The sequence below is a fragment of the Vigna unguiculata genome, chromosome 5 (genome assembly GCF_004118075.2).
Source record: "Vigna unguiculata cultivar IT97K-499-35 chromosome 5, ASM411807v1, whole genome shotgun sequence".
NCBI lineage: Eukaryota > Viridiplantae > Streptophyta > Magnoliopsida > Fabales > Fabaceae > Vigna > Vigna unguiculata.
Window position 1 is genome coordinate 39,370,894 of NC_040283.1, and position 14,280 is coordinate 39,385,173.

Consider the following 14,280-nt stretch of genomic DNA (forward strand, 5'->3'; position numbering starts at 1 on the left):
TTTAATTTTACATAAAAATACAAAAATAAAACAAAACGTACTTAATCATATATATATATATATAATATTTTAATAATTAAATTTAAATAATATTTTTATACTTTAATTTTTTTTATAATTTGATGTATATTTTTTAAGTCGTGTTTTATTGTATAAAAAGTTAAAGAATAAAAAATTAGAAAACTATTTAAAAAATGTGAGTAAAAAAATAAATAAAATTTAGTTGTTAAGTCACTTAGGGAGGAAGGGAAATAAATAATATACAATGATAGTTAATTGAAAATGCATTTCAAGTACTTCTTTTCATTCTTTTCACATATTTATTTACTAGATAAGTTTTATAAAATAATTATGTGTTACATAAAAAAAGTTAGAGAAAGTGTTGCATTTATTAAAAGCATTTATTGTGTGGAGGATAAGATGGAAAAATACTGAGCAGGTGAGTCACAATATCACAAATTAATAGATTAGTAGAGGATGTCATATAAGAAAAATGATATTTTAATTTATTATTTTTAGTCACTTTTTAGATCATTTATTTTAATTTAATATATGTGATGTGATAATTTAAGGCGATGAAAATAATAAATTAAAAGTGACTGATAAAAATAGGTTAAAAATTCATTATCCGTTATCTAATTGCCCCAGGTTGGATCCCTTCCCATCAACATTCCGTCATCAGCACAGCTAAACTTTTTAGTCAAGTTCTCGGTATGATAACCTTCCTTGGAATACATGCTATACATGGTTGAATATTTTTAACGAGATTATATATATATATATATATATATATATATATATATATATATATATATATATATATATATATATATATATTATAATAATAATAATTAAAATGTATCAAAATCAGACGACAATACTAATTTTGGATTAATTAAAATTTAAGAACAAAAATATATTTAATAATTTAGTTTTTATATTTGCCATATCATATATTTTATAATTTTACTATCTTTTATTTTATTTTTACTTATATTAAAGAGTTAATTAAATTTTAATATATATAACTCAATATATAAATAATATTATTTATGGATATTTTTTTATTTATTTTCAGTCATTTTTCACTTAATTTATTTACAATTAAATAATTTTAATGTCTCCTATTTTTTACTTTACTTTTTATTCTACTCATTCCATTCGAACAGAATCTTATATTATGTTCATTTGAAGAGATTTACCTTTTAGAAGGAGGGATGAGATATGAATGATTTGAAGATGATTGAGGTGTTCACATGTAATAATCTGTACAAATTGATTCACGGACATGTTTTCTTATTTATGCCAATTTCAAACAACCACTTATTAAAATATATTTTTAATTTATTTATTTAAATATTTTTTTTATTAAATAAATCTAACGCATCTAAATAAAATATAAAATTTAGATTATTTTCAATATCAAGGATAATTTGGTAATCTTATTTTTTTCTATTAAATTTAATTTTTAAACTATCACATCAATCAAATCACTCATAAACTTTACAATAAAATCTACCTACAAGTGAACACACCCTTAAGCTTTGTCCAAATTCATTGATAAATTTGGGACAAAGTAAATGGAAGGATTTGAGGGAAAAAAGGGGAATTGTGGTGTTGTTTACTTTGAGGAATTGAGAGGTGAAAGTGAATGAATTTGAAGAAAAAAATTGGTAGTTAATGTTAAGTTTGTGACAAATAGGTTAAAAAAATGTTATAATAGATAAATTTTGGTTAAAATATATAGTTCTTATTTTGTTCAGTTATCCATTCAGTCATAATATTTCTTTTGTGTTAAATTAGGTCTAATTTTTTGTCATTTTTGTTTAATTTGACCATTTTTTTTCTAACGTTGTTTTAAATTTTAACGGTAATGAACAATGACTGTCACGTGTTGTTTTGTGATTTTTTTATTTTTTTAAATTTTAAAAAAGTTTAAATTTTTAGGTCAATGATATTAATCTCCATCCTTAAAATTTTTGTTCGAATTTTAAATTAATGAAAACACTAAACAAAAAATATTTAATAAAAATGTGAATTTTAATAAAACCATCATCATAATATTTATATAAAAATGAAATTAGGTCTCAATTTGGAGAGGGAGAAACTTGTTCCATTTAAAAAAAATGAAACTAAATTGAACAAAAATAACATAAGATGGGCATCAAATTGAATATAAAATATGGACTTTGACATGTGACACACTAATGGGTTGACACCTGAGTATTTTTTTGAAAAATTAAAAATAATTAAAAATCAAAAATCAAAATAAAAAAAATAAAAAAACCTTAAAGTGAGATGTGACAATCATTTTTCGTGACCGTTAATTATTTAAATAACGTTAGTAAAAAAAATCAAATTGAATAAAATTGACGAAATTTGAAACCTGATTGAACAAAAAAGAAATAATAAGACTGAATTGATACAACTGAAAAAAGTAAGAAACAAATGTATATTTTAATCGTAAAATTATAAGATTACTCATTTGCCTCTGTGGTTAAAAGTAATTTGAAATAAAGAATTGTTGGACTAAAATTAATTTAAAAGATGTTAACATGGGTCGCAAATCTTAGTGTTGGTGTAGGGGATGACCCCAAAAAAAAGTTTTAAATTATATGTAGTGTATATTATATCAATAGAAATCAATTAGGTAGATTTTTATTGTTTTATGACGAAATTTGGAACCTGATTGAACAAAAAAGAAATAATAAGACTGAATTGATACAACTGAAAAAAGTAAGAAACAAATGTATATTTTAATCGTAAAATTATAAGATTACTCATTTGCCTTTGTGGTTAAAAGTAATTTGAAATAAAGAATTGTTGGACTAAAATTAATTTAAAAGATGTTAACATAGGTCGCAGATCTTAGTGTTGGTGTAGGGGATGACCCCAAAAAGAAGTTTTAAATTATATGTAGTGTATATTATATCAATAGAAATCAATTAGGTAGATTTGTATTGTTTTATAAAGTATGACATTTAACGTTAATAAATAATAAAACATAAATTTAAATACAATAAAAAATAAACAAATTTACTGAGATATTTTTTATATTCTCTTTCATTATCTTTTGAGTTCCTTGTCTATTTTCTTTTGTTTCAGAAGAGAAAATAGGAAGTTACACACAAACTCATTATTTCTATTCTTGTTTCTCATATATTTTATTCTATTATTGAAGATAAAATAGGAATTTTCTCTTCTCTATCTTGATAATAAATTATTAGTTTAATAAATAGTAGTTTTCACTTCATAAGTTTTTTGTATATTCATTATTGTGTTAAATATGTTTTTGGTTCCTTAACTTTGATTAAAGATTATAATTAGTCCCTCTTCAAAACTTTGGTTCAATTTAATTCTTCAACTTTATAAATGTGTGAATTTAGTCATTTTAATCAAATTTTGTTAAATTTATTTTACGTTTCAAACGTGTTTTATGGTAACATTTGAGTTATTTATATCATTTAACACATTTATGCTTAAATATTAACTATCAAACACGTTTAAAAAAGTCAAACAAACTTAACAAAATTTGGTTTAAAAGCCTAAATTCATGCATTTCTAAATATGGAAGACTAAATTGGTTCACTGTTTCAAAAAAGACTAATTCCAATTTTCATTGAAAGTTAAGGGATTAAAAACATTTTTAACCTCATATTATTTCATGAAAGTAAAAGGAAAATTTATGTACCATATGTTTTTTCATGATCTTTTTTAATTATGACTTGATCACCACATATCTTTCTTTTAATAATTACATCTCTTAATCTTTAATTAGATTTTTATAAATTATTTTTGTTCTTAAACTTTTTTTTAAAATAGATATATAGATAAATAATAAAATAATAGATTCATATTTTTAAAAGATAAAAGGAGAGATACCTAGAAGATGAAAATAAAACACATTCTACTTCTTCACCTCTTTTAAAACATAATACTAACTAAAGATATAATTATTAAATTGGAGGACCTTTTCAAAGGTTGGAAAAATTATATGTGCAACTGAAAAATTTTATATTAAGTCTGTGTAACGTATATAAATTTGGATATATTATTTCGGTCTTTCTTTGGTAAAGATCCTTTATTAGATATTAATAATTAATATTTAAATTGAAAATTAATGTGTGTAATATTGGTATTAAAAAATCCTTTAACATTTTAATTTAAAAATAAATGTTCAAATTAAGTTAAAATAAATTTTAAACAATTGTTTTTGTAATTATAAAAATGAATAAATACAATTAATTTCAAATACAACAAAATAAAATAAATACAATTATTTCAAATAGAAATTAAGTTGATGTAGAATGTCATCAGGCTCCTAGCGCATTGCTTTTCATGGAATCATGGCATAGAGACTTTGAATGTTTTTGAACTCTCCGAATGCATTTGTGTGAAAATTTCTCATAAGTTTGTACTAAAATGAAAATTTAAACAATACTTTTAAAAACACTCCTTTTTAACGACGATTGATATTATAACGATCGTTATATAACTTATTCAATCGAACTGATCAAATCTGTCGTGATTTATTAAATCTAAATATTTTTCTTTTTAAATATTATATTTATAACAATATATAAAGATGATTCTCTTTTTTGTGTTTACATTTTATAATACCAGTTTTACCCTTAATTATTTTATAAATAATTTATTTTTAACCGTTATTCTAAAAACTTCTTTTGTTTTAAACCATTATTTTAATTTTTTTTTACATATCTTTTTTTTTAATTTTACATTTAATAATTATTTTAAAAATTAATTATAGATTTGTTATTGATCTTAAGTTAAATTTTTTGAAAATTAAAAAATACAAATACACAAATATAATTACAACACATGCGCGTTCGCTAATATATATATTATAATGACGATTAGTGCATTAATTGTCGTAATTTTGTGAATCTAATTTTTCGAAGCTTTAAATAGCTTATAACGACGAGTTTGGAAACCGTCGTAATTTTTATGAAAATTGACACGGTAAACTAGCTGCGTTGTTTTCCCCAAACTTTAAACAATGATTATTTCAACGACAGATAAAAAGCTATGATAAAATACCTATTTTAACCATCGTAAAAAATCTGATTGTTAAAATTTTAAAAAGAATTAATACGAGCCTCTTCGTATTATTAGAAAAATATACAAAAAAATTAAAAATAGTGAGAAAGTTATGCACTTTATATTATATTATTAGTTATTAGTACATCTTTATTGCAGAAAGTGCTCATTTTATTTAAGGAAATATTGATGAACAATATAATTTTGACTATACACATATATATATATATATATATATATATATATATATATATATATATATATATATATATATATATATATATATATATATTTACTTTCTCCTATAGAAGAAATCTGGAGAGCCCCACTTTCCCCCCAGTTTGCTTAACATCTTTCTCAGACTGTTCTTTATACTCCTTAAAAGTGAATTTTTTGTACATAGCTGGCTTCATGTGGCTTTTTATAATTGCTTCCTCCATGGGACAATAGAAAAATGCCATAGAAAACCTCTCAGCATTCTCTGCAGCAACAACTCTGTGTTTTATGCTTTTATAAACACCATTGCTCCATGCCTGCACATTATAACGCACAAGTTAAAGTTTAGAAGCTCTTCCAAGACCTAGCTTTAGTCAACCATATAATATAGAAAAACGACAAATTATTGAGGGTATGTTAATGTTGGTTCTAAAGTGAATATTCATCAAAGTTCCACACCGAGTAATTTGAAGAAGAGAACAACAGAAAATATTATAAAAGTAAATAGTTGCTTTTAGAATTGTCATCGCAACCCAATAGGTCTCTTGAGTGTATGAGGGACTTAGATAGTTATGTATCATTAAAAAATTTGCAATTTTGATTGACTACTTGTGGAGGTAAGTCTTAAGTGCTGAACATGTTAAATTTTTTATGTACTTTTATTTATATTTTTCTATTCTTTTATGTGAATGTGCTAATTATAACATACTTTTTATAGACAGACACGGGTGATGTGCTTTTTATTGGAGCCCACAAAAAGTTGAAACAATTGATGCATGTTGGAAATTTTGTCTTTGTTAATTATTTCAGACGTATTCATTCTAGCCGTCTAATAATTTCTATTGGATTGATGATCACATTTTCAACCCTTTTTGTCCATTCAGATTCGTTGAAAAGTTGGTGGGTTTTAACTTTTAGCATGATGGAGTGGTAATTGAAAATGAAGACATCCATGTTGGACATTATTTATATATGTATACTAAGCAAGTCCTCCAAAGTCATTATTGTCCTTCTGAAAACAGCTCAACAAATTTTTGCCCTAAATTGAGCATATAATTGTGAGAATAGATAGTAAATTCTCATTATAACATTTTTTTTATTTAATCATTCCATTTTATTAGAAATGAAATTTAAACCTAATTCAATTTCATAATATCAGCGTGTAAGATGAGGTATGTACCTCATTTATATATAATGAAATTGTTTTATCTTTAATCGATGTGAGACTTAAAAATAAAAAGATAGTGTGAATACTTTATAACATTATTCTAGAAAGAGTAATGAGATTTCACCTGAAACAAGTCACCGATGTTAACGACCAGAGCATGTGGATTAGGCTTAACACCTACCCATTGTCCATCTTTCATCAATTGCAATCCCCCAACATGGTCTTGATGTACGATGGTGAGAAAACTAGTGTCACAGTGAGGTATCAAGCCATGCATCTTTGATACAGGGCATGGAGGATATCGATTCAGTCGAATGAATGAACTCTTTGGCCAGCAATGCTCTCGAAAATAGTTCGATTTCGCATTCAATTTGCAGGCTAGTATTTCAGACAAGCTCTGTGCAAGGGAGAACATTCGTGTTGCAAAACCTTCAAGGCTTGATCTAAGTTAAGAAAACAAAATTACTCCTTTTTCAGTTTATGTCAAAACACACAATGAAGGCACATGAAAGTATATGCATGTCATTCAGTGTTTATTAAGGAATGCTTTATTACCAGATGAACAACATGCTTGCCATGAATGTATTTGAAGAAACTAGTGTGAATAGAATACTCATACTTCTTGTTTGAAACATATATGAACTGTCTAGAACTGAATTCAAGTCACATTCTAGTTGCAGTAAGAATAAATTTAAATGCTTTAATGATTTTTTTTTCTGAAGTTAATTATTTTTTGTCCTTAAACAATAATGTAACTTTGATTTTTGTCAAATTTTGATTTTGTTAAGTTCCTATACTTAAAGAATGCATGGATGTAATCCTCTTTTTCTAATGGTGTCACATGTTGTTTTCTGACATGACAAACAATGAATTACTCCGATCTTTTAAAATGTTAATAAGAAGGGAACATTTAACCTGCATACAACGTGATTTCTTGTTTGTTAAATGAAAAAATACTTAACATTGTTGGACAAAAAGAATCACATTCATGCATTTGTTAAGTATAAGAAACTAATAAAATCAAAGTTTAAGATAAAGATGAAAATCAAAATTGTTTTATAGTTTTGAGATAAAAAAATATATTTAACTTTTTATTAATATTATTATTTATTACTAAATAAATATATAATGTATTTTTTTTATAAGATATTATATATATATATATATATATATATATATATTCATGTTTTTATTTAAATAATTTGTATAAAAAAATAATACTAGATAAATTAGTAGAGAAATTTCATAAAAAACAAAATATAGCATATGACTGATAATAATTTGCTTATTTCTTCATATCTCTGAAGTTGTTATATTGTGAGCTCAAAGAAAACGTTATTCAGGGAAACTATTTTCTTGTTGACAAATAAGGATATGATAAGGCACTTTTAACTATAAAGACATAAACACCACTAAATATATTCCCATATTATTGTTAATAGAATTAAATTCGATATATATATTGATTTTAAAATATATTGAGACTCGTGCTTGAAAATTTGTCCATTTCTTCTCGACCAAATAGACTAAATGGAGAATCATTAGTCTGTAACTATCCCACATTACTCCTTGTTTACAACATTTTTAGAAACACTTTTCTTTTTTCTTTTATTAGGCATTGTTATAAATGTCAATGTAAAAGAAGTTGACGTGACTTGATTTGTCTGGCTTTAGAAAGCTTGCGAAGAAAATGAAGATGTATGGTCATGAGTTAGGTTCTAGGGGAACCCACTCTATTGTACGAGTGCTGTCTCTTAGTTGTAATAAGTTAAAAACATCTATTCCTACGTACTCCAGAAGAAGCAAGCTAAGGTGTAAATTCAATACGTATAAAGGGATCAAATGGTAAATAAAATAGTTAATAATTGGGTGATATCGTTGAAATTCTTATATCAACTAGAGATAAAATGATTTTACGATAGTACAAATTTCATCTTTTATATATATATATATATATATATATATATATATATATATATATATATATATATATATATTCTGCGTTAAGACTAAATATTAATAACAAGAGTATACCTGAGAGTTTGGTGTTGGTCCATCCTTGAGACGTCAGTGACATAAAAGTGAAAGGCTTCTGACCATGACAGTTGTCTGAGATTGGTGGCAAAAGGATTCCCCCACCTATAAGCTTTGGCAGATAAGGTAGAGAAAATAACTTGCTGTGTTGACTTGTTCACAAAAGGTTGATAGAACACTTTCTTTTGTTCAATCTGCATGCTCTTGAGAAGCTCCTGTGGAATACCATGATTCACAACTTGAAAGAAACCCCATTCTCTTGCAGCTTCTGCAATTTCTCTCATGCATTCCTCTCTCTCAACACTTAACCTTCCAAGGTCGATCAAAGGTATATCACATCTCTCCACTGTAGAGCTGCAGTAGTCGTTATTGTTCCTTGAATCCCCTACGTCTTTCTGCACAAGGCTCTTGTAGGCCTCAAGGAATGGTGGTTCATAATCCATTTCAGAGCAAAATGTTACACTACATTCACAAAACCAATCCATTATTCGGTATGTGTCCGTAAACTTCTGATTAACAGTGTTTGGATCAACATTCCATCATCACGTTGAATGTGAATCCAATGTAAGACAAAGATTTTGTTAAACCAGACACAGTTGGTGTGTGTCTTTTTTAACTTATTTTAAGGAAATCATAGTTGTTTGTACGCATGCATTTATATGCTAAATGCTTTCTCTGTATCATAAACAAGATTAAGCTTTTATACAAAACGTTGCCAGTATCTATAGCAGCAACCATTGTTGCCCTAACTTCTGTTCTACAAACACACTTAAACACAGACAAATATATATACTTAGCTTCGAAGGGAAATATATATATATATATTTTTCTATATATTTAAAAGTCAAACAGAGGCCTGAAAGATTCATATTATAATAATAAAAGAATTATCCAAGGATCAAAATTTCACCTGTTCTTCTTTGAAGATGATTATTTGCTTCGTAGCTTGCAAATGCTAAGGTAGAGTCAGATGAAGAGAAGACACAATGAATTCTAGCAGAGAAACTCGGGTAAGTAATTCTTAGAAGAAAGAAAGTTGAAGTTTTATGTGAGAAGAAGAAGAAGAGCACGTAATGGATTGTTTAAGAAATTGGTGGTGGCAGAGATATTTATATGCATGTGAATCCATGCGAGGAAGTTTTGGAATAGCACTACGATTAAGTATATGGCTAAAGCAGAGACCACGCGGCCAAACACAGCATCAGAAAAGAGAGGGGACAAACCATGCAACCACAACTACAACATACTATATAAGATATCAGAATTCTTGACGTGTAGCCACGAAGTGCAATCTACGTTCAGAAGGTAATAAGGAACCAATAAAATTTTACCATGTTACTGTATCTTGTTACTCTTGTTACTTTTATATAACATTTGTTTAAAATCTTTAAATACTCATTAATCGTTTATCATTTATGTTTTTTACCATTATTTAAATTATATTAACTGTTTTATATAATAAGGATATGCCACTTTCTGACGTTTGGCAATTTTTAGTATGGAAGAGCAGGAACAACAGTGTAGAACGATGGTATTTGGACAGGTAGGTATCAGTATATTGGGTAAACTTTTTGGTTTATTTTGATGTTTGTACGTGATTCTAATAATTCAATTTGTCCTTTTGGCTTTTAAAGTGGATTACAAATTCGGAGTAACGTTATTTTTTTTACTTAAAATGCTGAATTATTATTATTATTATTATTTCGCTTAAATATACTTATTACATTTGTGAAATGAAATAATCTTAAAAATTAGAAGTCAGGATTTAAAAAAAAAAATAGTGATGAAACTTGAATAGTTATATGAGATATAAAATTAAAGTATGAAAAAAATTGCTTATGAATAACTAAAACTTGCTTATAAACATGAAAGAAAAGCAACCCAACAAATGTCTTCGATTTGAGTAGCTAATCCCATAAAGAACGTGCAAAGCAGAAGAAAAGGAATTGTTATTTATAAAGCATTTAAAGGTATCTTGGAACCAATCTCAGGTAATTAGACACCCAAAACAATGATGAGGAGTTTCTTGATTCTTACAACATAAACAAGTAGAACATAAAACAATTCCAATCATCAATAATCTTTCCCCTAATAATTCGAACACTATAAGAAAATAAATATTTAGCAAAGACTAAAAGTTGATGTTAATAAGTAAAATTCGATACTAATTAGCCGATAGCCTCAAATTTACATAATGTGAAATGGACTCTAGATCCATAAATGTTAATTCATTAGCATCGACAAGATCGACTCTTAATAGTGTCAACTAAGCCAACATTAATTTATCATTAATTTTTAAATTGATTGTTAATTAAAACAATTTAGTACCGACCTAGTCGATGCTAATTAACACATTTTTATTTTAAAATATACTCAATTTAGTGTTGATTAGCTCAAACTAGATGAAATTTATCTTTAATATTAGCTAGTTTGGTAGATACCAATCATAGTAATTTAAGAAAAAGTTTTTCATACGATACCTCCATCTTTAACAAAATAAAATACAAACTAAAAAATTGTAATGGATAAAGGTGATGAGTTTGATTGAAGGAGATGAAGAGAAAAGTGTGGATGAAGGACATGTGTGTAAATAAAGCAAATGTGGATGAAAAAGATGAGTATAAGTGGAGGATATAAGTGTGGATAAAAGGGATGGGTGTAGATGAAGAACATTTATATAAAAATGAGAGGGAAATTTGTGAGTGATAAGATTTCTCATCTTTAAATCTACATTTTTACTTAAATATAATTTATAATTCCTATTTGTTGGTAGGAAAAGGCATACAAATATGTAACATGTAAATATTAGAGATATATTATATTAGAATTGACGCTAACTTCGGAAAATAAAATTAGTGTTGACTTAGCCGAGTAAACTCCACTAGTGTAGTTTTGAAGTTTTAACTCATGATATAAAAATGTAGTAGCAATTTTAAAATTTTTGTGAACTTATAGGCCTCAGTTGTTGATGTAATCAAAGCATATTCAACTATATGCTTCGGTTATTAAGGAACCGAAACCTATAAGTTCACGAAAATTTCAAAATCATCACTCTTTTTTTAAGATTTTAATTTAGCATGTAGGTATAGGCCTCAGTTACTACAGAACTGAGGCCTATACACCTTATATGCTTCGGTTGCTACTGAACTGAAGTCTATAAGTTTGCAAAAATTTCAAATTTGTCAAAGTTTTTTTAATTATTTTTTTAACTGCAAAGATATAGGCTTCGATTGCTACAGAACCGAGGCCTATACACCCTATATGTTTTGGTTGATACAGAACCAAGGTCTATACACCTTATATGCTTCGATTATTGCAGAACTGAAACCTATAAGTTTGCGAAAAGTTCAAAATTGTCACTATTTTTTTAAATTATTTTATTTAAGCGTAGAGGTTTAGGCCTCGATTATTAGTATAATTGAGGCCTAAACATCTTTTATGCTTCGATTTTTCTAATAACTTAGACCTAAAACTCTACTTAGGGTTCTTCTTCTTCTTCGTTGCAAAAACCATCGTCCAAGGTCTCCACTCTCCGCCTTCATTGCTAAAGGACTTTGTGAGGACCTCCATTCACCAGCTCGTCGCCACTCAACGTCGAAGTGGTGGGTGTTATTTTTTCGTTCTTTATTTTTTTTGCGTTTTTGGTGGTTTTTGTGTGTTCCTTGGGCTCTTTTCTTTGTAAAGTTTGAATTTCTTTTGCTGCCATTGGTGCCTAGGTACTGTTTTTGTTGGGTATTGGGCTCCCTTCCTATGTGGAGAAAAGGTCCAAAATTTGAGAAGCCCATATCTCACTTAACCTAGTGGAGAGGAGGTTATAAAATAAAGAGAGAGGCAGAACAATAGAGTCAGAATACACTGAAAGCCCTAACACATAGAGGGAGAAGTAGAGGGAAAATTCTATTCACGTTTTTCATAGAGCTGTCGCAGTAAATTCGGCGCTGCGGATTCGTTCACCGTTGGATCGGGCTGAAATTTTTACAACAGGTTCGGAACTCATTGCTCTTCATTCTGACCGGTCGGATCTTTGATACGAGGTCTGAGTTGGGAGATATTAATTTCGCACTACAGCAGTGATTTGTAGAGGTTTTCCTCTCTTGTTCTTCTCTATTTTGAAAGCTTTGTTGCTTTGTTATTTGGTTGGGTGTTGACACTAATTTGTGCTATTGATTAAGACTCTTTTGTACTCTTGTTGATCATAGTGAAGCTATTTCTTTGGTTTGGACGACTCGTGATTTTTACCCTTGATTTGAGGGGTTTTCCACATTAAAATTCTTGGTGCCTTTATTTGTGCTTTTGGTGATTTATTATTGCTGCTCTTTGATTATTGCTCCTCATAGATTCTTGCAAGTTAGGGGAAATTATATCGCTGCATTCTCTGGTATATTGTTTGTTGTTGTTTTCCCCATCAGAGTGGCATCAGAGCTCTTGGTTGGGCTATATTTACTTGCTTGAATGATGGAGGCAAATGCAAAGATGGTTGCTTTGAATGGTACAAATTATCATTTGAGGAAGGGCAAGATGAAAGATTTATTATTTGTCAAGAAATTGCATCTTCCGGTCTTTAGTACACAAAAGCCAGATTCTATGTCTGAAGAAGAATGGGACTTTGAGCACCAACAGGTATGTGGTTTTATTCGACAATATGTTGAAGATAATGTTTATAATCATATTGCTAATGAGACACATGCCAGAGCTTTGTGGGAGAAGATTGAGTCTTTGTATGCTTCTAAGTCGGGCAATAATAAATTGTATTTGTTAAATTGCTTGATGAATTTGAGGTACAGGGAGAATTCTTCTATTTCTAATCACTTAAATGAGTTTCAAGGGCTCCTAGATCAATTGTCAGGAATGGGCATAAAGTTTGATGACGAAGTTATGGGATTATGGTTGCTTAATACTCTACCAGAGTCTTGGGAGGTATTTCGGGTTTCAATTACGAACTCTGCCTCGAATGGTGTTGTTTATTTTCATATGGCAAAGAGCGGTGCTTTTAATGAAGAGATGAGAAGGAAGGCACATGGTTCTTCATCTCAGTCTGAGATGCTTGTTACAGAAGCTAGGGGGAGAAGTCAGAAAAAGGAACATAAAGGTGGTAGAGAGAAGAGTAGGAGCAAGTCCAAGTCAAAATACAAGAATTTAGAGTGCCATTTTTGTCATAAAACTGGGCACATTCAGAAATACTGTTTTAAGTGGAAAAAGGAGAACAAAGACAAGAAGGGCAAGCAAAGAGAGAATGACCATGATGATGATGGTCGTGTCACTACTGCTATAGATGGTGATCTTGTTCTTCTTCGTGACTTTCAGTCCGTTAATCTTGTATCTGATGAGAGCATGTGGATTATTGATAGTGGTGCTACACTGCATGTTACACCTAGGAAGGAGTTCTTCACATCTTACACTTCTGGTGATTTTGGAGTGTTGAAGATGGGTAATGATGGTGAGTCTAAAGTGATTGGTGTTGGTGATGTTTGCTTGCAAACCAACATGGGAGTGCAGTTGTTGCTTAAAGGAGTCAAACATGCTCCGGATGTCCGTTTTAATTTAATCTCTGTGCAGTTGCTTGATGATTGTGGTTATGACAATCACTTTGGTTCTAGTAAATGGAAGCTCACTAAAGGTAACTTGGTTATGGCCAGAGGGGAGAAACAATCTAAATTGTACTGGACTAAAGCTTTGGTTGCTAAAGATAGTGTGAATGCTATGTATATGGAGGCATCTTTGTGGCACCGGAGGCTTGGTCATATAAGTGAGAAAGGGCTTAACTTCTTAGCTAAAAAGGATGTGCTTATGGGATTGAGAAATGC

The 14,280-nt window shown here is 28.5% G+C and overlaps 1 protein-coding gene across 1 annotated transcript; it reads right to left on the minus strand.

The window, feature by feature from the left end:
- Nucleotides 1–5,360: 5,360 nt before the first annotated feature.
- Nucleotides 5,361–8,919, minus strand: LOC114186284 (gibberellin 2-beta-dioxygenase 8-like). The gene is made up of 3 exons (XM_028074341.1): nucleotides 8,477–8,919; nucleotides 6,567–6,885; nucleotides 5,361–5,591 (listed from the first exon to the last, which is right to left on the minus strand). The coding sequence occupies exons 1-3, from the start codon at nucleotides 8,917–8,919 to the stop codon at nucleotides 5,361–5,363; spliced, it is 993 nt and encodes a 330-aa protein (XP_027930142.1).
- Between the last annotated feature and the right edge of the window lie 5,361 nt (nucleotides 8,920–14,280).